The following is a 24,568-nucleotide window of genomic DNA, read 5'->3' on the forward strand; positions in this document are numbered from 1 at the left end:
ATATGTTTATATGGACCTCCACCAATCTGGTTTGCTCTGCAACGTGTGTTAAATGCTGTGGTCTTTGCTACATTGGAGAAACTGGTAAATTCCTCAGTATTAGATTTGTCCAACATCTTTTGTGAGTAGGACCCTTTTTTGCCAGTATCAAAATAATGAAAAAGATAATAGGCTCTAACCTTTCCGGCAATGATATAAGTGTTACGGTGGTTCAAACACCAAATATGCACCTATTGCAAGGCATGACTTTGGTTAGACAAGGCCAGCATGGAGGCTGTCTTTGGCATAGGACAATGAGTTTCAAAGACAACGCATAGGTTATTATTCTTATTATCAAAGAATGTTTGTATGATCTTATGTTGCGCCCGAAACGTCGTGATTTGTTTTATTTTATACCTACGTAATGTGTGTATGTTTTACCACAGATATGTGTGGTTAATGCAGATTTTATATATTGCAATAGGTGTCTATTTGGTGTTTGAACATTTTAACAGTTTTTTTCTTCAACCCATAATATTTCGCAGATCTGATGATAGAGTATCGGAGTGACTGTCTTTATAAGCGAGCATCAAAAAAACAAAGACAAAGATCCCCCAGTATAGCCGTAATAGACTGTTGCGTAAAGTGCTGTGAGCAAGTTACACCTATGAGGGTCGGCACGGCACACAAGGGGGTGGGTAAACAATAACCACGCCTGGCCACCTTTCACTCCTCAGTGGCGATGCAGAGATGACCTAGGGAAGCCCCAGGACCCAATTAGATAGTTGTCACAGGTGTTGGTTGAGAGCGAGACTCAAACGAGCATCGCCGGGTTCGTAGCGCAGCGTGCTAACCGTTTCACTACCACTCCACACACACGCACACACGGGGGCACACGCACACACAAATTTCATTATAATGATAACTATCCCCAGTCTAAATTACAATTAGTTATACTTCACAGTCCTTTGTCAATCAATGAAGTGTCGTTCCTGGGTTGTTGTTGTGGTTTTTTTAACTGTACCTCAGCATACTGTTCAGGGGAAATTGGTGAAGGGCTGTCAGAGCTATGAATCGCTGGTCACAACACTGATCCCTCCTGAACAACTGTGTAAAAGAGCTTCATAGCTCATCGGATTCCTCCAGGACAAATAAAGATTTTGATTCTGGTCTTAGTCATGGCTGGGAATTAAACTTAGTTTGACTGATTAATAGCGCAGTATGCTAACCACTACACTAATGTTCTGCTGTGTTTTAATATTCAATATCATGCTACTCTCGATATTATGTTTGATTGTGCCGCTATACATTTGCACATAATGATGATAAGCCACTTCGTTGAGCTATTATTTGTGATAGCGAGGTCGCTTCAGAAAGGGCACTATATAGTTCCATGGGCATTACCTGGTAAGATAAAAATAGTTTAGTTTATTTGTATTTATTTCTAAGTGATTTGGTTACCTTTTCTATGCTTTGCACTCCTCTTGTGTTTTGTCCTGTTTGTTGTTGTGATGTTCTTACCCTGCACCCCTCCTGGACGTCTGTGAAAAAGAGCTTTACAGCTCACCGGATTTCTTATTTCAAGGCAATTAAAACTTAACACGTTCGACTTGATTCTGTCACTTTAGGTAAACATCTCGAAAGATACAAAACTTACATGAAGAGAGAAACCTCATTTTTACAAGACTACCTGCCCGGAGAAACGATATTCATACCAGAGAGGTTTGTGCAGCCTGTGCTGGTGTGTTACCACCGTAGGGGTGAGAGTAAGAGGCATGAATTCCTTGACAGGGCCTGTGAGCATGAGACGATGATGCAGGAAGTGATTAGCAATGGCATGACCTTTCTGCAACTCTTTGACCCAATGGAATCCAATGGAGAGCCGCCTCGACTGGTTGCTGTTGTTGGGGTTCCCGGCATTGGTAAATCCACTCTCAGCAAACTGCTTGTGTACAGGTTGGTGACAGATGGCAACATATTCGATCGGCGATTCAAAGTTGTTGTCTACATTCCATTCAGAGAGATGAGTGATATTGGCGAGGTGTCACTCGCAGAGTTACTGCGCACACTGAATCCAAGTTTGGGAGAGATGGCTGATTATGTATTTGAAAAACCAGAGGAAGTCTTGTTTGTGATGGACGGTTTGGATGAATTTGGGAGGCATCTTGATTTCTCAAAAGCTTGTAATGATCCCCGCGAGAGAACAAATTTGGAAGCGCTCATTGCTGGTTTGGTAACTGGAAAGCTCCTCGCAGGATCTTCTGTTTTGATAACGACCAGGCCGATAGCGATGGAGAAGTTGGATGAAGTGAGAGTTGACCGCTCTGTGGAAATAACTGGGTTTTCTGTGGAAGAGAGAAAATCGTTCTTTTGCAAATTCTACAAGGATCCCATCCTGGGAGAGAGAGCGTACCAGCTTCTGGAGAAAAATGCAACGCTGAGTGATTTGTGCTACAATCCCTCGTTCTGTCACATGTCTGCCATTACAATTGAGGATCTAATAAAACGCCCGGGCACTTCTGAATTTGCCCTGAGGTCTACGACAGATCTATTTACGCGTTACCTGTTCGTGCTCGTCAAACACCACACGGGTGATTCAACGGAGACCAGCAAAATTATTGCATCGCTTTCTAAGATGGCTCTCGAAGGGGTTCATGAAAACATGCAGATATTCACGCGCGCGTATCTTCAAAAGTTTGAGGTCACCATTGCTGAAGGATCGAGCACATTCATCAATAAGGTTTTTAGATGGGATGGCGTCAGGCGTGACACATTATATTCATTTTCCCACCTGACAATCCAAGAATATCTTGCCGCCCTGGCAGTTTATTTGGAACAACCCAAACGTGGATTCCTTGCGCGAGTCTCCGAGCTAATATGGCCGTCCAAGCACTCAGTTGCCCGTGTCATCGAGGCTATTGAGGACGACAAGGACGGGCGCTATGACGTGTTTCAGAGGTTCCTTTGCGGACTGGCCACAGATGCTCCATGGAAGATCCTCGATGGCATTGTTGACCCTCCGTCTGTTGAGTCCCAGACGGCAATCAACGAGTGGCTCACGCTCCACAACAGGGCGACGCGTAACCAGAACGGCCACCGCCTCCTCAGTCTGCTCCATCGGCTGCACGAGCTGCAGGACCCGGGGGCACTGAGCGAGGCCACCAGCTCCATGGCCGCGCTGGACCTCTCCTACACGAGGCTGTCCTCGCTCGACTGCGCCGCGCTCTGCTGGATGCTGCAGTTCCGGGACGAGCCCGTGCATCGCCTCAACCTGCAAAGCTGTGGCATCGGCACCGAGGATATGAAGAGGCTCCAGCCTGCGCTGCACAGAATTAAAGTGTTGCGGTAAGACTCGCGCGCCTTGCGTTCAACTGCTTCACAAATGGTGTGTTTGCATGCGAGTGTGTGTGGGAGAGAGAGGGCAGAGGAGCGATGCTCACAACAACGAGCAGAGCGCTGGGCTGATAAAACACAAGTTGACACAGTAGGGGGCACAGGTGGTGCATCGGCAGTCATCTCAATCAGTCAAACCCATGGTACCTGCTGGGTCTGTTCCGTGACCTCCTGCCTTCGGGCGTTCGACACTTCATGTGGCCTTAACGTGCACATAGCCTGGCACAAGCGCCGTGGTGATGTCACCGCCACTTAGTGGCGATTGTTGAGTGTCTGTGTGTGAGAGAGAAATAAAAAACAATTGATAACAGTACCAAAACTTGAATATATCTCCCAACCTTGCCACTGTCTCATTCTGAGCTTTTTTTGCCTAATCTTTGGGTCATGCCACACTCGCCTAATCCTCACTTTACCCTCACACTACATTCCTCCACTACACATCAAGACAAATATCTCCCTTAAAGCCTTAACAGACTGTTGGGACAAGTGCTGTTAGCGAGTAGCACCTATGAAGGCCGGCACGGCACACGAGGGGGTGGGTGGCCAGCACCACGCCCGGCCGCCTTTGTCTCCCCTAGTGGCGATGTTTACACACCGTACCAGATACTTTTTTGAGGCTAAAGCTATCTAGGGAAGTCCCAAAACCGGTTCAGATAATCGTCACCGGTGTTGGCCGTGAGCGGGAAGCGAATTCGGGTCGCAGGGTTTGTAGCGCATTTGCCACAATCTGCGCACTACACTACAGTACACTAAATACGAAAGCACACGTGTGAGCTGAAGAACGCGCGCGAACACAGGCTCGCAAAAAAAGCGTGGCCCAAAAGTCACGCGAAGAAATGCTGACAACCACATCAAGACACTTCGACGAACTCTCATATACAACAACGAGGCAGTGGCAAGTCAGGGAGATAGTCAAGCTTTTGCACTTATTAATTTGTCTTTATTTCTCTCTCTCACACACACAACAACAACAATCGCCATTAAGTGGCAGTGACAATACCACGGCGCTTGTGCCAGGCTAGGTGCACTTCGAGGCCATGTGAGGTGTCGAACGCATGCTGGCAGGAGGCCACGGGACAGATCCAGAAGGTGCCATGGGTTGACTGAGATGACTGGCCGATGCACACCAGTTGTGTCCCCTAATTTGCCAATACAAACACACGTGCGTGTACTGTACACTAATGCATACATGTTACTACACACATACACACTTGATTTCAGTCTGCAGTTATTTTAATTGTATAATTAAATATATAACGATAAGATTAACAATAAATATCCATATACAAGATGCATGATTAACTTTACTTCTCAATGCAGAATATCAGCATTGTGCGTAAACCACGGCGACATTGTGGTCTTCATATGAGATTTCATTCTTCCAGATTCTAACAGTATAGTACAGTATAATATTCCACATGAAATCTGTAAATGACAAAAAACCCATTATAAGAGTGCAGTCTGGTGCCTTAAGCCTAACCCATCGAAGAGTGTCATCCCCGCCTTCCACCTGAACAACAGACAAGCTTCAATAACGTTTAACTTTAACTTCTGCGCGACGAAGATAAGGCATGATGAACACCCTCAGTATATAGGAGCTATCCTGGATCGGACGCTTAACCACCATCACTGCCTCAAACACGCTTAAGATAAAACGAAAGCACGAGTGACTTATTCAGAAACTTGCAGGAACAACCTGGGCAAGCGATGCCAGTACGCTGAAGATATCAACGCAGGCCCTTGTTCACTCCACTGCGGAGTACTGTGCCCCAGTGTGGGGTGCAAGCCCTCACACAAACCTTGTCGAGGCCGAAATTAACAACGCGCTTCATATCATCAGCGGTTCGTTAAAGTCTACTCCACTCCCGTGGTTTCCTGTGTTGGCGAATATCGCTCCGGCCAACATCTGACGCGATGATGCAACGACACGGCAGTACAACAAGATAATGAAGAACTTCACTCTGCCGCTCCATCAAGATCTCAAGGAACCCCCACCCCCAAGGCTAAAATACAGGGAACCGTTCTGGATACGCACCTCCGCTCTAGCAGCCGAAAATAAAGACACCTCCACTCGGTGGTGTGAATCGTGAGCGTCTATGGACGTGGCAAACAAAAATATAATTCACGATCTGACGGTAGAAGTACCAGGATTCTCTCTTCCATGACGACTATGAACCACGCTGAACCACGCTCGAACACAACATGGCAGATGCACGTACACGTTCCATAATGTAAGATCAAAGAATCACCCAACTGCCACTGTGGAGAAGTCCAAACCATTAAGCACATCACCGATGAATGCTCCATCCATTCACATCCTGGCTGTATCGCTGAAATCCACACTGCATCAACCACATAATTGAACTGGATGAGGAACCTTCATATTCATTTATGACGATCATTAAGAAAAAATAAAAACTGTTGCTTTTCACAATGCCATATGAAAGAAGAAGAAGAAGTCTGTGAAAGCGTAATGTTCATACAACACAAAGAAACGTGTGAAAAGCACACAGCCTGTGTGCATGTACAAAAACCAGCTGCACTTACTGAAGAAGTGCATTGCCATTATTACCTTGTCTTCGGTCACCGCAAGCCAATGGCGCCACGGTGGCTAGGATATGGTAACTGTCTTGCCTGCTATGCAGGGAATTGTGGGTTCGATCCCGAACCTGACGGAGTTGGCATGAAAGTGGGTACTCCACACATATCGTCACCCAGAGGAAGACTTTACCTCTACGTGACCAGAGCTGTCTGTTACTGATGTTGTCAGTCAGTGAGTCACATTTGCTCGAATTTTATTTGATGGTGAGCTAACACAAAAGCACCACTGCATTTGTTCACGAGCAGCTCATGCTTTTTGTATATGCAGAAAAAAGACTTGTATGCTTGTACCCATTTCTGTGTGTGTGTTGTTTGAAATATTTTAAGTGCAGTGATAAGTATGCGTGAATATCACCTGTTACACATACAACAAATACCAGTAGCATTAACAAAAATAAAATAATAGGCTTTACCCTGTCCGTATGTATGTATGCATGTATGTTGAACTTCTTTTGACCAATGTATGTTGAACTTCTTTTGACCGAAAGACCCAGTGCATATGTGCTGGTCATGTTCACCACTTGCTGCATGTTTGACGCCGCAGTTCACGTGGGCTCAATGAGTTAGGGCTGTCCCCTTATTTTGTCCACGTGGGTTTAGGCTGAGTGGCAACAGCCTGACAGAGGGAATACAACTGCTGGCAGACGGTATGGTGGGGAGAGAAGGAAACTTGGAGACATTAGAGTGAGTGATGTCCTGATGCAACACACATTCACGCACACACACATTAACATAGCTACTTCGTTTTTTTTCATGCACACGGTGCCAATCGCCAGACTGGTGCAGCCTTTGGAGCGGTATTCCGGCGATCGCCGGATTGCATGGCTGTTTTGCCAGATCGGCCTGGAACTACCCGGTTATTTTGGAAGCTGGATAATTGCGTGCCGGATAATCGATGATCTACTATAATGGCAGTCTCTTATCCGCAGTGAGCATTCAAACATTCTATGTGACCACAAGCAGTTGTTTGCTGCTGTTTCTGGAAAACCCCCAAGATCAGGGCCTCCAGCACAAGCTTAGTTTGTTTTTTGCATGTCGATTAACGGGGTAATGGCATTGAAGGTGGGGAGGGGTCACTAGCCACTTGCACATTTGCAGAGCCCCCATTGACCACCGTGGCAGCTGCGAGCGCCAAGAGGGGGACCGCGATGAGTAGATGTTAACTACCTCGCCTGGTATGCAGGAGAACGTGAGTTTGATCCCGACCCTAATGCCTATGTATTTGGAGTTTGCATGTTATACCCGTAGACGCGTTAATTTTTCATTGGGTCCTCCGGCTTTTCCCTCCACATTTAGAAACATGTGTTTTAAAGTATTTGGCTGCTTTAAATGTCCACATGATAAGCCACTTCGTCGAGCTATCATTTGTACTCAGGTCGCTTCTAAAAAAGAGCTACATAGGTCATTGGGCCTTACCTGGTAAAAAAAAAAATGTAATAGTTTAGTTGAGATGATTATATATATTATATATATTATTGTGTTATTTTATCAATTTATTATTTTATTCTCATTCTACGTGACTTTACCGAAAGAACCAAAGAAGATGAATCATTGCAGTCACGAAAGCTTTAAATCGAAATTTGAGATGATTATTTTCAGCCTTACCAGAATGGCACTGCTCACAGCATACCACAGTGTTACCGACCGGCAATCAACAAGATGGCGGGGTCGGTTGTTTTTTTCAAGACGTGTTCACATACAAAGACAAAGATCCCCCATATAACCTTAACAGACCGTTGGGGCAAGTGCTGTTAGCGAGTAGGAGAAAATATGAAGGCCAGCACAGCACATGAGGGAGTGGGTGGCCAGCAGAGCAGATCTAGGGGAGAGCCAGAACCAGTTTAGATAAATAGTCACTGGTGTGGTCAATGAGCGGGAATTAAACTTGGGTAGCTGGGTTCATAGCACAGCGAGCTCATCGCTACACACTTGTGTACACGCACAAAGGAAAACATCGCATTTTAACCCCTTGAACCTCAGAATCAGAATAAAAAATATTTGTTTATACTGCGGGAGGAATCCGATGAGCTATGCAGCTTCATTTCACCAATGTCCAGTAGGAGCACGGGGTAAGAACGTCACAACAATACAAAAACACAATTGGAGTGCAAAGTACAATAAAGGTAAACACATCGCCTAAATAAAGTATTAAAGCTTTCGCGACTGCATAAAATTACTCATTGGTTTTTTCGGTAAAGTCACGTATGTAGAAATACAATAAAATTATATTAAAACAAAAAACAATCACGACATTTCGATCACAACGCAAGCGATCTTCATCAGGTGTCAAGAACAAATCACGGAGGTAAATACAACAAATAGATGAGAGACGAGAATTCAACAAACCTGAAAAAACATTATGTGAAGCACATCCAGTCAGGCCAACAACACAGTTAGACGCTTCCTGGCGGACCACGAATTTTAGAAGTGTTAAATTTCGTGTTCAACCTTTGGATTGCACATACCAGCATAGATAGAATGAAAAATACGAGGTACACGGTCAGTAGAAATACATATACAAGTCCACCAAGAGGTAAGGAGGGAGGAAATACGGACAGGGAGGCAGAGAGAGAGGGGGGGGCGGAGGGATGAACAGAAGCTTAAATAGGAAATACGGTTGGAGGGGGGGAGGGGCCAGAGCGAGAGCGGCAGCTCAAACACGCACATCTTACACATACAAAACGGCAGCTCAAAAAAGGACCACCTCTTGTAAATACAAAACGGCAGCTGAAAAAGGGCACATCTTACACATAATTACAACGGTAACTTCCCCGTAGAAGTGTGATAATAAAGTATTAAAGCTTTCGTGACTGCATAAAATTACTCATTGTTTTTTTCGGTAAAGTCACGTATGTAGAAATACAATAAAATTATATTAAAACAAAAAACAATCACGACGTTTCGATCACAACGCAAGCGATCTTCATCAGGTGTCACGAACAAATGACGGAGGTGAATACAACAAAAAGATGAGAGACGAGAATTCAACAAACCTGAAAAAACATTATGTGAAGCACATCCAGAGTACATCGCCTAAACATACAAATAGAACTAAACCAACCCCATCCTACCAGGCAAATGCCACTTCAGCATTAACTTGTTTTTTAGAAGCGACCTGGCTATCACAAATGATAGCTCAACAAAGTGGGCTTATCACGAAGATATGTATAGCAGCAAAAATAATCAAAGTAATCTCAATGCATGTTTCGAAAGTGAAACAGCGGTTGCTATTTGCGAGATCCCATTTAAGCTGGCGTGAGTTTAATAGGTGCTCACAGACTCCACAACCACGCTCCTCACCAACTCGCCCCCCATCCACCACTAACCCCCTGAATCACCGCCAGTCATCGATCCACACTATGCCCCCCTCCCCCATGCTCTCCTACAGCCCCTTACTGCCCCCTCCTCACTGTCTCTCTCCCCTCCCTGTAGGCTGGATTGCTGCTCACTGACCGACAAGTCAAGTTCTTCCCTCAGAAACATCCTTGAGGCCAACGCAAAGTTGAAAAAACTCCGGTAAAGAAGTTCTGTTGCTCGTTTCTCACGTATGCTCACGTATGCTCTTTGCACAAAATATTGTAATTGTTGCTGTTATTATATCATGCAACACGGTTCTTTACGCAAACCTTGAAATATGAACGAAAAATCTTGATTTGAAGCTTTCGTAACTGCAGGAATCCATACTCTTTGGTTCTTTCGGTAAAGTCACGGAGGTAGAAAAAAATAATAGATGACGACGTTTCAATCGCCACACAAGCAATCGTCTTCAGGTGGGAGAGAGAAACTTGCAGCTGAAACAAGTCCTTATACAGTATATAGAGCCGAGATGGGAGGGAGGTCGGTTTGCAGCATCGGGCGAGAGGATGGGGGCTAGAGATTGTGCCTAAGCGAGTGGGAAATCCAAAGATGGGAACCGAGATGGGGGGGGGGGGAGTGAAGCACGATGACGACGACACAGAGCTCAGGAGGTGGCCATTTTATTGCGAGCGATTCGCATGTCAATGTCAACGAACCAACACAACAGCGGCTGTGTTAGTGAGACGTCCAGCTCGTTAGAAAACGAGGGAAACAAACCAGGGGGACAGCACCACATCGAGGACCCGGGACCCCGCAACAACCCTGAACCCTAGGGTCCATCCCCCTTACTGTATATACCTCTCGGCGTGGCCAGACCCCGACTCTTGCCAAGCCTCCTTCCAAAACTTTCGAGCAAGTTCCCAGAGCTTCCCAACTAACCCCACCTTTTACCTGAACCCAGATACGCGCCCCCCTTCTGATTAGTTGTTACGTAACCTTGCCCATACCCGTGATTACACTTCCAGGGCGGCAGGTCATTACAGCTGTACTTGAATATTGTAAACAGCTCATATTTCCTCCACTTGAAAAGCATTAAGATCTCACAATTTCCATACACTTGATTATCATCGAAATATCAAATTGTATTCGCTTGATTAGCATAGAGAACTCTGTATCCTACCCCTGTTGCAGACCGATGTACATGTGAGCAGTTTTCTACCCAGAGTTTATTGCTTTATTTTAAAATCTGGCTTATGCCCCATATATATAAAGCCATTTTGGGGAGGATTTCTAGGTTAACCCAGGATCCCTGCTTAATTGGGTTCAGCTTTAGGAAGTTTTACTGCAACCTTAACACATTAGTTAAATTAATCTTCATATTCACAACGTTCATTATAAAACACGTCCCTGTGATCATAGATACAAAACAACTCGTTCATAAACTACTGATACAACATTATGTTCATATGAATGCGATCTTTTCTAGATTATAATGGTGCAGTGCAGAATGACAAACAATTGTTGAGTATAGCAATTTTTTTAAATGTCTCCTGGTTTATATATATAAATGTATAACACTGGCATCAAACTGTAAGCAGCTGTGCACTGGTCATGTTCACCCAGATTTTGAGTGTCCAACTGTTGTTGCGTATCTTATTTTATACTCATAGTGCCTTAGCTGAAGGGGCTTTGCATCGTTTAAAATCGGTAACCGCAACAGATGTATTTAAATGGCAAGAACAGTACAAGGGCCGAGGAATGAGTGACCATAACAGAGGGCACGTGGGGTCACAAAAGGGCAGGGAAGGGACAGAAAGGAGTGGAGAGGCGAGGTGAATTAAGAGGAAGGGAATGGACGGTGGAGAAGAGGTGAGGCTTTAAGAGAAGAATGAAAGGAGATTTGGGCGGGGGACTGCTTCACGTCAGGGGCAGTGTTGAGTCTATGGGCGTTGTTGAGTAAATGGACAGTGTTGAGTTAATGGATGATAGAGAAGAGGTGAGGCTTTAAGAGAGGAATGGAAGGAGGTTATTATGGAGGAGGACTGCTTCATGTACAGTGGCAGTATTGATTCTATGGGCAGTGTTGAGTCTATAGGCAGTGTTGAGTATAGGGCGGTGTTGAGTCTATGGGCAGCGCATGTTTAAGATACATTTATTTCAGGGGAGGGGTGCAAGGAGAGCGAAAAAGTGAAGACGGCATTGAGCACAGGGAGCAGGAGTGACAGAGACCGAGAGAAGATTGGGAACGATTGGGGAACGAAGAGGACGAGAAGGGGACATGGAAGGAGACGAGAGAGGCGAGATCAGGTTGGGAAATGCCATGGTAAATGATGTTGAACAGATGAAAGCGGCAGATGCGAGTAGTAGCAGAGATGTGGGTGGAATGGGTGAGGGAAGAGGCAAAGGTGACACAAAGGTTGGGGGAAGCGCAAACAGGAATGTGGGAGAGAGGAGGGAAGGAGATGGTTGGGACGGGAGGAGGAGAGTGAGAGGCTATCAAGAAAACGTTTGAAGTTTTAGACGAATTGAGAGAAAGAAGACGCCATCCAATATTGGATGGCAGCAAGACAGGTGGAGGACATGCCAGAGGAAATATCAGGGGTGAAAGAGGAAAAGGAAAATAAGATGCGTGTGTATCGTCAGCAAAGAAATGGGGAGGAAAGCTGAAATAGGAGATAATACATTCAAGGGGCGCATTGAGTCAGCGTTCTCTCTTCTTTTGTCTACGTGGGTTTAGGCTGAGTGGCAACAACCTTACAGACATCATCCAACTTCTGATGGATGGGATGGTGGGGAGAGAAGGGCGTTTGGAGATGTTATAGTAAGTGATGTCCTCGTGCAACCCACATATACACACACATACATACACGCGTACGTAAACATGTACACATAACAACAACAGCCGCCATTCGCAAGTAAGTGGTGGTGATATCACCACGGCGCCAGGCCAGGTCCACTTTGAGGCCACGTGAAATGTCGAAGGCTAGCTGGAAAGTAAGCACACCAGATGAGGGAAGGAGGGTGGTGGCCAGCACTATGCCTCACCACCGTTATCTGCTCAGTGCTGATGTTCTCACACTGCACCAGATAATTATTTAAGGCTCAATTGACCTAATGGAGGCCTAGGACCCGTTCACATATTTATAACCAATGTTGGCCGTGCGCTGGAATCAAACTCGAGTCGTCGGGTTCTTAGAGCAGTGCGCGAACCACTGCATCATCGCCCCCCCCCCCCTCGCATGCACAAACACACAAATACAAAGATAAAAGATCCCTCATATAGCCTCAACAGAGAGTTGGGGCAAGTGCTCTTAGCGAGTACCTATGATGGCCGGTACACCACATGAGGGGGTGGGTGGCTAGCACCACGCCTGTCCACCTTTGTCCACCAGTGGCGATGTTTACTAACACACCACACCAGGTACTCATTTGAGGCTGAATCAACTTAGGGGAGGCCCATGACCGGTTCAGATAATCGCCACTGGTGTTGCCTGTGAACAGGAATCGAACTTTAGTTGTAGGGTTCGTAGCACAGCGTGCTATCCGCTGCAATATCACTCCCCACACACAAAACATATATGGAAGTATTTTGAGAGGAAATGGAATACTTTTTTTAGGAAATGGGAGGAAGGCGAGATAATTGTTAGTTATTAAAGAAATGGGAGGAATTCAAGAGGAAATGGGAGGCGTTATAGGACACACACAGAAACACAAATGAGACGGATGCTCAAATGCACACATCCAACAATACAGAGAGGACCTGTCAACTCTAAAGTTATGCATACAAATTTAATTAGCGTTATTTCTAGATGAGAGCCTCATTTTCGCTAGCGCAGACAATGTCTGGTCAGCGGTTGTCTTACTCAAGCTTGAGAAGGTCCAGTTTTGTTCAGAAATCCAGAATGTTCAGATGGAGGATGCCTAAGCCGGAACGATTAGCAAAGTTGGTTGCGCTAAATAAAGAAGAGGGAGGAACGAACGATATAGGCCCAGAGGTACGTTCAATCCTGCTCGTGGGTAGGAGCAAGACTAGCAGCTTACTAACGGATATTTGGTTATCAACAAATGGGCCTGTGTCGCAGGAGTTTAATAGAAGAACATTGATGACATATTAGGAGAGCAGCAATTTTTAGGGAAGTAGAGAGAGAGCTAGTGGAAGGAAATTATATTTTAAGAAGCGAGAGGTGGCTCAGAGATGTTGACTATCTCGCTTGGTATACTGGAGGTCCTGTGTTCGATTCTGACGCCTGTATATTTGGAATTTACATGTTCTATCTGTGGCCACGTGGATTTTCAACCGAGTCCTCCGGGTTTTCCCTCCACATTTAGAATTATGCTTCAATTATGTGGCTGATATCAATTTCCACGAGATAATCAACTTCGTTGAGCTATCATTTGTGGCCAGGTCGCTTCTAAAAAAAGAGCTACATAGCTCAGTGGGCCTTACCTAGTAAAATGAAAATAGTTTATCTTCTTGGTTCTTTCGGTAAAGTCACGTAGAATGGAAATAAAATAATAAAAGTAAAACAATAAAATTCTCACGACGTTTCGGACACAACACAAGTAGCCTTCTTCAGGTGAAAGAACAGGACTGTCGGGACGACAGCGCTTCAGTGAACGCTGTTAAGCTTCGCAGTGTCTTTTAAGCTAGGCTGGAGGAGCAGAGCGCCTTGACAAAGGAGTTTACATACCAATAGAAGAATTTAGCATTGAAATAGTTATGTTAAAGTGTTAGATTAGCAGGGTGGTAAAGGTCAGAAATTAGCATGTAACTGGGAGATTAGCATGATGTTAATGTGAGGGATTAACATGTAACTAGTCACGGAAGTAGCTTTGTTGAAGGCAGAGTTTACATATCAACAGAGGTATTTAGTATATTGAAGCCAAAGCACTGACATTGCGTTACTATACACTGCCCTATACTTTAGACTATAAAATGTTAGAATTGTAATATTACACTATGTATTATTCTTCCAAGCCTACTGTATACCACACTGCTGTATATTCACTGTACAATTACGATACTATATATTGGCATCTGACTTCAACAGAGCTACTTCCATGACCAATTACATGTTAATCCCTCACATTAACATCATGCTAATCTCCCAGTTACATGCTAATTTCTGACCTTTACCACCCTGCTAATCTAACACTTTAACAGAACTATTTCAATGCTAAATTCTTCTATTGGTATGTAAACTCCTTTGTCAAGGCGCTCTGCTCCTCCAGCCTAGCTTAAAAGACGCTGCGAAGCTTAACAGCGATCATTGAAGCGCTGTCGTCCCGACAGTCCTGTTCCTTCACCTAAAGAAGGCTACTTGTGTTGTGGCCAAAACGTGAAAATTTTATTATGTTTTATTTTTATTATTTTATTTCCATTCTACGTGACTTTACCGAAAGAACCAAGAAGATGAATCCCTGCAGTCACGAAAGCTTTAAATCGAAAAATGAAAATAGTTTAGTATTATAGGTGTGAATGGACGACAGAGGGAATCATTTGAAAGTGGAGGGAATGAGGTAGAGAGGGGGCAAGAATTGAGGAGGGGCGGAGAGGGAGGTAAGAGTGGAGGGGCATAAGGTAGGGAATTGTCTGGCAGAAGGAGAGGATGGGACGATGAGAGAGGTGAATGTGGATAAGTGGAGGGAGAGAAGCATGCACAGTAGCAAGATAGAGGAGGCCATGGTGGAAGAGTTGGACAAGGAGCAGATTGATGGGTGGGGTCCATCCACTAGGAGGAGTGAGAGAAAATGAGAATTAAATAAGTGAACGAGAAAGAGGAGCCAGAAAGAAAAATTCACTGGAGGCAGGCAAGCTTTAGCGAGTGACAACAGAAGCAGGATTTATGCTGCTCCCACCATACAACAAACTCCCCAGCAATCCACTCCCACACTCGCTCCACATGTCGCTGGGCATCGAACAAAGATGTCCACTGCATCACACGCTTTCAGATGTGCTTCTGCGGCCGTCTGGAACACTTTTCCTTCTAATATTAGGAAGCCACTGGAGCTGTGTGCTTTTAAATATAGATTTAAACTAGTTTTTTTTAAGTACTTTTTGTGTTCAGTTTGCTGTCATTCCCCCCGTACCACCTATTAGAACGGTTGGCTACGTACGGTGCAAAATAAGTTAAACATACATGCATGCCGCTGCACGACTTTGCCCTGCTGCACATTGCTTCCACCGCCCACCACGTAATGCTGCGCAACTCACGCCGCTCCTCCATGAACACTTAGTAAGTGCACCCACGCGCCACTCCCACCACCTCCTCGCTTCTTTTTCGCGCAGCGCCTTTGGGGCCGTCCATAATTGACGTCACGCACCTGGGGGGGGGGGGGGGGGGTGTCAGATATTTGTGACGATGTGTGACGAGGGGGAGGGGGGGCTTGAGAAATGTGACGTCGCATCAAAGTGCGCAACTTTAAATGAATATAGAATTGTTATAACAACACTAATTGTTATAATAACACTCCTACAACATCAGAGTGCAGCGCCATATTAAATACGCACTACAATGACAATAGTTTAAAGCGATTTGAAGCATGTTTTATTTTCAAAATACAAATATGATTTTCGAGGGGGGGGGGGCAGAGCTTTGTGACGTCATATTTGAGGGGGGGGTGACTTTTTGTGACGCCGTGTGACGAGGGGGTCAAAAATCGCGTGACGTAATTTATGGACGGCCCCTTTGCAAGCTACGCCCGCACTCGAGCCGCTAACACCTTCAACCACTTCATGCCCCAGGGGAGACGGTGAGGGAAGTAGAGGTGGGTCCGAAAAGGGGGGGGGCTCGGGTAGGATAGAGAAAATAAAAGATGGGTTGGTGAGACAAATGGAGCAGCGGAGCCAGATGCAATCAGACGTCCGTGCCAGCCCTGGAGGAGAACGCAGCCTCGCCTTGGAGACCGTTGGCAGTCCACGTGCTATCACGACCCTACTGGCAGCCAGTGTATGTTGTACTGGGCCTCGACAAGACCTGGTTATCACAAAACATTTTGCGGGCCTGGGGGAATTAGTGAGGGAAGGAGCGAGGCACCCAACAAGGTGGGGGACTTGGGTAGGACAGAGGGGGAGGGGATTGGCTGGTGGGGTTGCCTGGCACGTCTCCTCTGCAAAAGACGCAGGATAGTGCCACATTCAGGTGTCCGCCCTGGCCACGATTTTCTGTGGTAATTAGCGGGGAGAAAGGTGAAGGTCGGGTCTTCCAACAGAGCGTCATCCCATTAGACAATTATTGGTACGCCCTTGGGAATTCATTGGAATGCCACTGACGCCTCGAGTCGCTGTGATAATGATGATGAAGAAGATGATGAAGAAGATGATAAAGGCAGTGGGTGCTGTTACTGCTGCAGCTTGAGAGCAATTGCTATTTGCGAGCTCCTATTAAAGCTGGTGTTCTCGTCCTCCACTGTCTCCACAATCACTTATTCACCCCTCTCCACCACTCACCATCCGTCACTCTGCGCTGCTCCACCATCTCTCAATCTCTGCTCAACCCTGATTCGTCTCTTCTCTCCCTGTAGCCTGGATCGCTGCTCACTGACGGATAAATCAATCGCGGGTCTCCATGACATCATCAGCATCAACAGAGCATTGTGGTGGCTCGGGTAAAGATGTTCTACGTGTTTCTAATACGCTCTTTGTGTGAAAACTGCGTATTATCGTTACAAAAAAAAAACACTGCCATGAAAGAGAATACATAATTTGTGACATTTCAGGAAATTACCTTTCTTTGGAGCAAATTTATGCTCTATGAAGAAGCGGTATTTACAAGTGGTTAGATTAGTAATAGTGTTGTGTATTGTAGTGCATTTGATATTAATTCTGAGTCCCAGGCACACGGCCAAATCACTGGGAATGTGGCTGTTCATATCAGATCTGGAATAGAAGCAGGTTTGAGGGTGGATAGTTATTAGGTGGGTGACAACCAGGAATAATAACAAGTGTTATGGGCTGCAGGGTGTTGGTGTCAGTAGCAGGATGCAGCATAGCACAATCCCACCATAGTACCGTACTAATAGAGGTTTTGCTTGTTGTATGCGGTCGATGCATTCCAAAAAAATGATGGACAAAGTGAAACCGCACAAGACAGCTGCCTACCTGCCGAATAGCACATACAGTACATAGACAGTGTTGACATATGCGTGAATTCAAACCGCATATATAGTGAATTTTGGATAGAAATGTGTTAGCGTCGTATACAGAATCGCACAAACTAAACCCGCATAAAGTAATGGAAACCTACATCCCACATCTGCAGTCCCAGTCATCACCTATCTTCACTGACCAGTTTGGTGAAGTATGGTAAACTAACTTCCATAGCGTGGTTGTTGTTGCTGTTGCTGTGGGGGCTCCTTGGGTTTCGAGCTGCGAGGAGTTGCCTGAGGCTGCTATGAACCCCGCTTCACCGTGAACCTCTCTGTGTGCTGCAGGGTGCGGGGCAATGGCTTCAGTGAAGAGGGGAAGATGGAACTGAAGGGCAAATGGGCTCACAGAGGAGACTTGAGGATTGCCTTTGATTATCTCTGAGAGAGACGATGTGTTATGCGATGCAGAGTCTACATAAGCATAATTGGTGAGGCTGCGCCACCCCGAGGCCTTGCCGATGCGGCAAGTGTCAGCCCAAGGTAGCTACCCGCTTTTGCCAGGACCTCGGGCCACCATCATCATTCAGTTTCCGCGAGCAAGTCCTGCCGGTGTGCGTCGCATGGCCCCTCTGCCACGCCGCCGGGCCTGGCGCTCGGACTCGATGAGGCCGCCCCGGCAGGTCTCCATCTCCTCCTCTGTGTCCTCATCCCCTGTATGGGAGGGGACAGTCCTTTCACTTGAGCGCGCAGGGGCCGCTAGCCCTGTGCCCTGGAAGCCAACTGGCAGCGGTTCGCCCCACACACGCACGGGGAGGCCTCCCTTGAGCTGACTCTCGGCACCAAAAATCATAGAGCGATGCGTGGGGGAGGGGGGGGCGGAGGGGCGACCCTGAGCCGCACTCGGCCAGAGTGCAGCCCTCTTGGGTCCTCCTCCTCTTCCCCTCCCTCTCCGAGTGCACCGGCATACACCAGAGGTTCATCATCGCGCACCTCGGTTGGGAAACCACTTTGCACCTCGCGACCTCACACGGGTTAATATTCCACCCCGCTTCGTAGAGTAGGAAGTGCCCGTGCGGTCATCGGTTCATGGTGAGTGTGTCTCTATATAGGTGGATTGCTCTAAACGTATGTGTGCATCTGTGCGGGCATGATGCTGGCCGCTCATTCCCTCGTGTGCCGTGCCGACCTTCATGGGTGCTCGCAAACAGCACTTGCCCCAACAGTCTGTCAAGGCGAAATGGGGGATCTTTGTATTTTTTTATGTATCTATATATAACCAGCAACATGCTTAGTTTCCTGCCGGTAAGCCTTTAACACTTCACGTGGCCTCACAGTGCACCTAGCCTGGCACAAGCGTCAAGGTACCGTCACCGCCACTTAGTAGTGAACGGCAGCTGTGGTTGGGGTATATATATACCATTATCGACTTGTGGGCATGAATATGTGTGTAGCTCTACAGCCCCCCCCCCCCCCTTGCCAAAGCTTTGCTCCAGGATTTTCGGTGCAGAGACAGCTTGGGAGTGGTGTGAGAAAAACCTAAAGGAGGTCCCTCCCGCCACACACATACTGCGAATCAGCGCTTTTTTTTATTTTTCTCGACCTCTGGTGGTGCATGGCGGAGTAATATCGGCCCGTGCCTGATCTCGACTGACAGAGGGCGAACCGCTTCGTTTACAATTCAAATTGCCTGGCGGTGGTTCCTCTGCATGCGGCGTGAGCACGGCCTAATATCTGAACTCATCGATGAAATCACCGATTCTGGTATTCAGGCCTTTAAATGCATAACACATGGTACATGTACTCACTTCACCACATGCATTGTAAGGACTGAGTCATTGAGCTGAAGTGAACCAATTATTATGCCAATTAGATGTGCTCATGTCTGGTATAGCTATTTTTCACAATTGCACCCAAAAAAAATATCCCTGCCACCCGAGGACACGTGACCTTCCGACAGCTCAGGGAGATGATTTCTCAGGGCGAAGACCCCCTGTGCACGCCTCGCAGGCGGCAGGGAAGGTTTTCTAAATGGAGGGCCTCCCCTTCAGTCCCGAGGCCCTCTCATAGAGTTAGCTACTTGCCTACCAACAGCAGTCTCTTGCACATGAACAACGCATCAGATGGCTCCGCACCTGCAGGCAGCGATTCTCTGCTCCAGCTCTTGCTCTCAATCATCGCCTTTCTCATCTCTTCTTCCTCCCTCCCACATCCTTCGTATTTCAGTTCCCTCTTTTTCCCTTCTGTATTTATTCTTTATGGCCCATTATTTTTGCTACGGCAGCCTAGCCAGCATCCCGACTCGCTGGAGCCGCCCCAAACTTTGGGCTGCTCCCCCCCCCCCCTCCCCCCCGCTTAGTGGCATACACTCGTCTGCTTTGCCACCGTCTGCTTTCCTGTCTGGCTCCGGGCTCCTCCGTGGCTCTTCGCCTGACCTATCGGATTGCTTTCGCGGTTGCCCTGGTGGATTCCCCACCTTGGTGCTGAGCCGGAAACCACCTTTGTCACCACTGCGTGCACTGCTGGGGTCCTGCTGTCAGCTCCTCACTTGCGCTGCCATACTAGGCGGCCGTGAGACCATGGGGCTGCCTGTTGTACCGCCCGGGGGGGGGGGGGGGTTCCCGCACCGTCGTGGTGGCAATGCCACACGTTGACGGAGAGAGAGTGGCTGAGTGTCGACGGCGGGAGCGGCTACACAAGATGGCGAGAGCGGTTGCGCATCGACGGCAAGAACTGCTGTACGTTGATTGAGAGAGAGTGGCTGCATGTTGATGGAGAGAGAGCGGCTGCACGTCGACGGAGAGAGAGCGGCTGCACGTCGACAAAGAGAGAGCAGCTTAACATCAATGGAGAGAGTGAGAGCCGGGGCTGTACATCAACAGAGAGAGAGTGGCTGCACATCAATGAAGAGACGGCGTGAGCTGCACGTCAATGGGGAGAGAGGCTGAAATTTTCCCGTGGTCACACGCCAACCAAGCAGCATGGCCGAGGAACGCCATGTGTAGAGGGGCACAGGCCAGCACATGGAGCATACCGCAGGAGATGGCATGGAGGAGAGTGGGAAAAACCCAGCAAGAGCTTTTGTCGGAGCAGGAGCAAGGGGCTACGGATGGGGGACTGGGCACATGGTGGGCACCAATTTGTCTCCGGAGGACCTCCCGTGGCCAGCGGGCACCATTTTAAGGCAAGCAGGGGAACCCACGGAGGAGGTGCAAAGAGTGACGGAGCTGCAAGAAGCTGCTCCTGAGATGGCATGAGAGGCTCGTAACAAGATTCCTCCAGAGGGTGTGGATGGAGGACGGGACGCCCTACGCCTTCCAGGCAGCACTGCTGGTGCTGGGATGGGAGGCATACCCACTTCTGGGTGAGGGGGCACTCGACCTTTGCGTGGCAGAAAGGCTGCCTGGAGCTGACAAGAAAGCTGAGAGTTGCCCTGCCCTCTGCCGTTGGCACAGAAATTTCATCCTCAACGGTGGCCCGGAAGATACAGGTCTTTGAGGAAAAGCAGCAGCAGGCAAAGTGGGAGGACACGGCATGGAGGATGGAAAATATGATGGCGGCAGTGGAGGGCCGGGGGATGCAGGCAAGAGGATCCCCGTGGGAGGACCCGCGGTGGGAGCAGCTCCCTCTGCCCTGGGGACCCACGCCCAAATGCTTCATATGTGGCCGATTGAGCCACATCGCTGCGGAGTGTCCAGGTGACGAGTGACCACCTGCGCCCTCTGGCCTGCAGGCAAAGTGAACCCAAGCCCCGCCAGACCTGGGTCCCTGAGGCCTACCGAGACCACCAAGTGCGAGGTGTTGGGGACTGGATCTGAGCGGGTGCTGCTGAGTGGTGAGAAGCCACGCCCTTTGAGCCGAGCTCTCTGTGTCCATCATCTCTTGTCCCTCAGGGTTCCGGAGGTGCAAGACCCCGCTAAGACGCGGGTGACCTGTGCCATGGACCGGATCACGCGAGCTATGTCCCTGTATGGGGGGGACTCTCCCTTGCCTTGGGAAGGTACTCAAGGAGGTGTTGGGGTTAACGGCCTGGGTTAAGGGGTAATGAGGAAGTGTGTCGATTGTGAGTGAGCGCCGTGTTGTGTAAAGTGCTGCGATTGCGAGGGGGTGCCGTGTTTGGTGTAAGGTGTTGCCGATTCATGGATGGGGGGCTGTGTAAGGTGTTGTCTATTCGCGGATGGGGGCGCCGTGCTGTGGGGAAAGTTGCCAATTCGCGAAATTGGGAGTGTTGCGTTGGGTTGTGTTAGTTTGGTTATCAGGGGACACCGGGGGGTAGCGAGGTGTGTTGTTGATTCACAGGGGGTTCCGCGGTTGTAACGGGATTGTGTTGAATTTTTTTATTTTCGTTGATGTTAAGGGTTTTCCTCAAGATTTGGGGGTTGCTCTGCCTGCCCACCAGTTTCCGCTGCTGTATTGATACCAGGGATAGCTGTTTTTTTTTAACGGAGGGGGGAGGGGATGATGTAGTGACACAACGTTGACTGTTGGACAGCAGCTGCAACTGCAGTTGGACACTTAGCACACACGCCGTTGAGCATATACATGGGTGTGCCGGCAGGGCAGAGGAACTGGGGCGAGGGTCACGGTAGACCTCGTGGGGAGGCCCCTGGAACCCTCTGGTGGGTTCGAGAAGGGAAGCGTGGCTAGGGTGGAGTCAAGCTGCGCGGAGGGGAATATAAGCAACGGAGAGCGAGAGCTCTGGGCTGCCGGTTCTGGGAGCGGACTCATCTCGTCACTGCCGTTGTCGCCACCTTCGTCGCTGCCGCCTTCACCCGATCATTGCCTGGCCGAATATTAGTTGGCTATCTCGCTGCAACGTGGACAGGGTCGTGTCTGGGTTGGCCTGTATGGCAGCATATTCGTGAGAGAGGGGGCCGGAGTTGGTGGCGTGAACATAATAAAGGAAAGACGGTGCTTTCTGCGACTACCTGATCTCCGACTGCAAGCCACCCACACACACACGCCTCGAGAAGCGAGAGAGAGGGAGAAGAGACCTACGACACAACACAAAGAAAAGATACAAACTTTTATTCTACCTAGGGGAGGCCCAGGACCAATTATTATAATAAATGCGTGCCCTTTTTCAATACATTGATGCATAATGGTCTCCCCATACTGGGATGGTCGTCGTTTGACCATACTTCACTACTCTGGTCAGTGTATTTGACGTTTGTATGTATGTTGAACTTATTTTGTATGTAGCCAACCATGCTAATCAGGCATGCGCACTTCTGACAATTATGCCTGTATGACTGATGTTAGCCATGGCTAGGAATTAAACTCAGATAATTGGATGCATAGCACTCTGCACTCACGACTGCTCAACCATTCCTACCTGAGGCAGACCTACTGAGAATAAAGTGTATTTGTTTTTAACTTATTTCGCGCCATATGTATCAAACCTTGCGAATAAGAGGTGCAGGGGAAGGGCAACACACTAAACACAAAAATAAATGTTTAATACATGAGTTTGTTAAGGTAGATGATGGTTTAAAAGTGCACAGCTCCAGTGGCTTACCAATTTCGGAAGGAAGAGCATTCTAGGCGGCCACAGAAGCGCATCTGAAAGTACTGCCCGATGCCTTAATCCGATGTGCATTACAAAGAGTATAAAAGAGCAAATAAGATTATAGTAGTTGAGCTAATAAAGAATGGAGTTAATGAATGATGGTGTAATTGTAGTGACAAGTGAGGCAGCTAATATGCTGCCTGGTCCACGTGTGCGAAGACCGAAGATTTCTTCCCAGAGATGAACAGCCACGATCACTCTCGGGACTCGGCCTTATGGGCTGCGGCGTGGCCAGGATACGCCTTTGGCCACGCCCCTTTCCAGATCCTTCTCGCAGACTCAAGGCCCACATCACGTGTCCCTCTCACCTCTTTGGCTCTCGCTACCACCTCGTCCGGTCACGTGCCTTCTCGGGTTCACTCAGACTTATGTCCTCACTCGACCTCTCTCTCTCACTGAAAGGAGCTGTAGTGCAAGGGCACATGAGCTGTAGTGCAGGGTGACTGGAGCTGTAGTGCAGTGACATGAGCTGTAGTGCAGGAAGACAGGAGCTGTAGTGTAAGTGGCAGGAGCTGTAGTGCAGGGAGATAGGAGCTGTAGTGCAGAGTGACGAGCTGTAGTGCAGGGTGACTGGAGCTGTAATGCTGGGAGACAGGAGCTGTAGCGCAGTGACAAGCTGTAGTGCAGCGAAGGGAAATTATTTAGCAGCCATTTACTTGATGAAGACAAGGCCGGATTAATGTTGTAGGCCCTACGCATTTCTGTTTCGTAGTCTTCAGTAATAACTTGCCAACAACTGGCACTGCTGCCCATGTTACTACCACCGCTGTCACTCGCTAAAGCTGATTAAAAATGCTGTTTCCGATCAACTATGGGACAACATCAACGCCTTGTCTTCCCTTACCCTACTCTCTATTGAGAATGAGATTGTGCGAAAAACACCATTTGAAGATGTTATTGCTATTTTTTTCACCTTATAAAAAAAAACATTGACATGCCTGTCTCTTTGTATATACACTGTTGCCTATCCTTGCTATATAGTTATGTTTATTCAGCAATATGTCTTGGTTGCGTGTTTTACCATACAAGAAAAACAAAAACATGGGTCAATTGTTTTTTTCGTTAGGCCCTTTAGTTTCCGTAGGGCCTAGGCACAGTGTCTACTATGGCCTATTGCATAACGCGGCTCTGTACGAAAATTCAACACCAATGGAGTTGGAACTGCCAGGGTGAGTCCCGACTCTCCTGCAAGCAAAGGAAGCGACGATTTCGGTGGTAGTGATGATGAATTGACAGACGTACATAACGGAGGGCCCTCATCTATTGATACATCATGGGACCTCCCTATAATATCAGAGCATGTGTATTTTTAATGTTTTTGCATGTTATACCTTTACGTGTGTTTTCTGGCATAGAGATCTGCGGAAAATGGATATTTTGGGATTATCCGCGATTTTGACTTATGCCCTTGTTATTGTACTAAAAGATGTTGAGTCGATCTCCATTTGTTTTGTGCGTGCACAATCTATATATTTAAAAAAAAATTTGCCTCCGCACAACACCCCCGTGTCCATCATAGGATCTCCCCTCCCATGCCAGTATAAAAATATAATAATAGGTGTTGCCCTTTCTATCAATAAAACAGTGTTAAGATGTTAAAACACTAAACTGAAACCATTTGCAAAGAATGATGCCTGCATTAAC

The 24,568-nt window shown here is 47.5% G+C and overlaps 1 protein-coding gene across 6 annotated transcripts in view; it reads left to right on the forward strand.

Moving 5' to 3' along the window:
* Positions 1-24,368, forward strand: part of LOC116958572 (NACHT, LRR and PYD domains-containing protein 3-like) — a 49,288-nt gene extending 24,920 nt beyond the window's left edge. For 5 of the 6 annotated variants that reach the window (XM_076057183.1, XM_032981278.2, XM_032981279.2 and 2 more), the window contains 6 exons: positions 1,608-3,324; positions 6,574-6,657; positions 9,406-9,489; positions 12,008-12,091; positions 16,795-16,878; positions 17,704-24,368. In XM_076057183.1, the coding sequence (XP_075913298.1) occupies positions 1,608-3,324; positions 6,574-6,657; positions 9,406-9,489; positions 12,008-12,091; positions 16,795-16,878; positions 17,704-17,800 (2,150 nt within the window). In that variant the 3' untranslated portion in view covers positions 17,801-24,368. The remainder of the gene's footprint in view (positions 1-1,607; positions 3,325-6,573; positions 6,658-9,405; positions 9,490-12,007; positions 12,092-16,794; positions 16,879-17,703) is intronic. The other variant, XM_076057185.1, reaches the window with a different exon arrangement.
* The last annotated feature ends 200 nt before the right edge of the window (positions 24,369-24,568 follow it).

The sequence above is a fragment of the Petromyzon marinus genome, chromosome 80 (assembly GCF_048934315.1).
Source record: "Petromyzon marinus isolate PM22_M1 ecotype Great Lakes invasive population chromosome 80, UKy_Petmar_22M1.pri1.0, whole genome shotgun sequence".
Lineage (NCBI taxonomy): Eukaryota > Metazoa > Chordata > Hyperoartia > Petromyzontiformes > Petromyzontidae > Petromyzon > Petromyzon marinus.